This window comes from Nicotiana tabacum, chromosome 16, assembly GCF_000715075.1.
Source record: "Nicotiana tabacum cultivar K326 chromosome 16, ASM71507v2, whole genome shotgun sequence".
NCBI classification, from domain to species: domain Eukaryota; kingdom Viridiplantae; phylum Streptophyta; class Magnoliopsida; order Solanales; family Solanaceae; genus Nicotiana; species Nicotiana tabacum.
The window spans coordinates 58,963,625-58,965,556 of NC_134095.1; the positions used below are offsets into that span (position 1 = coordinate 58,963,625).

The window sequence follows — 1,932 nt, forward strand, 5'->3', positions numbered from 1 at the left end:
CTTTTATTTATGACTGATATCATGAAAAGAAAGTTCGTTGCCCTTGAAATTTCGGGCAAGAATTATATGACATGGGTGTTGGATGCTGAAATCCATTTAGATGCAATGAGTCTTGGAGACGCCATTAAAGACAAAACTAAAGCATACACCCAAGACTGTGCTAAGGCCTTGATTTTCTTGCGCCATCACCTTGATGAAGGGTTGAAAATAGAATATCTCACAGTCAAAGATCCACTTGTTTTGTGGAATGGCTTAAAGGAAAGATATGACAACTTAAAGTTGGTCACTCTTCCACAAGCACGATATAATTGGGCTCATCTTAGGCTCCAAGACTTTAAGTCTGTTTCTGAATATAATTCTGCAATGTTCAGAATTACTTTTAAATTGAAACTCTGTGGAGATACTATCACTGATTATGATATGTTTGAAAAAACATTTACAACATTTCATGCCTCCAATATGGTTCTGCAACAACAGTACAGAGAGAAAGATTTCAAGAAGCACTCTGAGCTGATTTCTCTTCTCCTTGTGACTGAGCGAAACAATGACTTGCTCATGAGAAATCACAAAAATCGGCCCACTGGGTCTACACTATTGCCTGAAGTGGATGAGGTGTATTCCCATTATGCTAAGCGTGGAAAAGGCCGTGGCCCTATTTTTGGTCGTGGTCGTGGGCATGGTCGTGGCCGTGGACAAGGAAAAAATTTTCCTAGTGTTGATCAGCCCCCAAAGAAAAATAACCACCAAAAGTGGAAAGGGAAAGATGAGAAACCAAAGGCAAATGGTTCAAAAACCGAATGTTATCGTTGCGGTGGAAAAGGCCATTGGGCAAATATTTGTCGTGTACCAAGACATTTGGTTGAGCTTTATCAAGCATTTCTAAAGAACAAAGGCCCTGAAGCTAATTTTGCCTCGACAATGATTTAGACATCACCCACTTGGATGTGACAGACTTCTTTGAGCACCCTGATGGGAAAATAGACCACTTGATCGGTGATGGATCCGTGGTTAAAGATGATTGAGTAGTTTAATTTTTATTTTTCCTATTCGTAGTAGCTAGTGAATAAATATCATGTAATCATAATTTTTTTTACATGAGTAGTAGTCATTAGTATTATTTATTTTATAAAATAGTGTTAGTTCATTTTGATTAAATATAATTTTATGGGATAGTATTAGTTCGCTTTAAAATAATGTTTCGGCTTGCTTAGTCTTCTCAAAACAAAGTATCCAAATTGATCAGTTTGCTTAATATCCGTTTTAAAACAATGTGTGTTAAATCATGTTACATGTAAAACTTACATTATTCATAATTCATTACATAATCTGTTATGATCCCTTGTTACTTTATCCTTACGTGTTCATACTTCCGAGAACATACAGTTATGGTTTGCGAATGTTTATATTTTATACATTTATTATAACAACAAAATGATACTTCAAGTTACTAGTTTTGTACCAACAAATAAAGAAAAAAACGTGTTGTTATTCGTACTAATGTTTATCGTATAATTTTTTTTATATGTCAAACAATGGGAAGCAAATATGGATATCTCACAAAACGAACTTGGATTCAACTGTAAAAATATTTGTTTAATTGATTCATGTACGACACATACAATATTCAAAGGGAAGAAATATTTCTCTCATTTAAATATGTGTAAGGCAGATGTTACTACAATTTCTGGTAGTAGTAAATTAATTGAAGGCTCTAGAAGAGCTATTATAACTCCGCCTAAGGGAACAATACTTATCATAGAGAATGCAATGTTCCCCTCCAAGTTCAAGAGGAACTTGTTGAGTTTTAAAGATATCCGTCGAAATGGATATCATATTGAGACAATAGATGAGAATAATCTTGAATATCTCATCATTACCAATAATGTCTCTGGCCAAAAGAGGGTTATTGAGAAGTTTCCATCTTTATCTTGT

General features: G+C 34.6%; 1 protein-coding gene across 1 annotated transcript; it reads left to right on the forward strand.

Moving 5' to 3' along the window:
• Positions 1-459: 459 nt before the first annotated feature.
• Positions 460-927, forward strand: LOC142170256 (uncharacterized). Its single transcript, XM_075232119.1, has one exon. The coding sequence runs from the start codon at positions 460-462 to the stop codon at positions 925-927; it is 468 nt and encodes a 155-aa protein (XP_075088220.1).
• Positions 928-1,932: the final 1,005 nt, after the last annotated feature.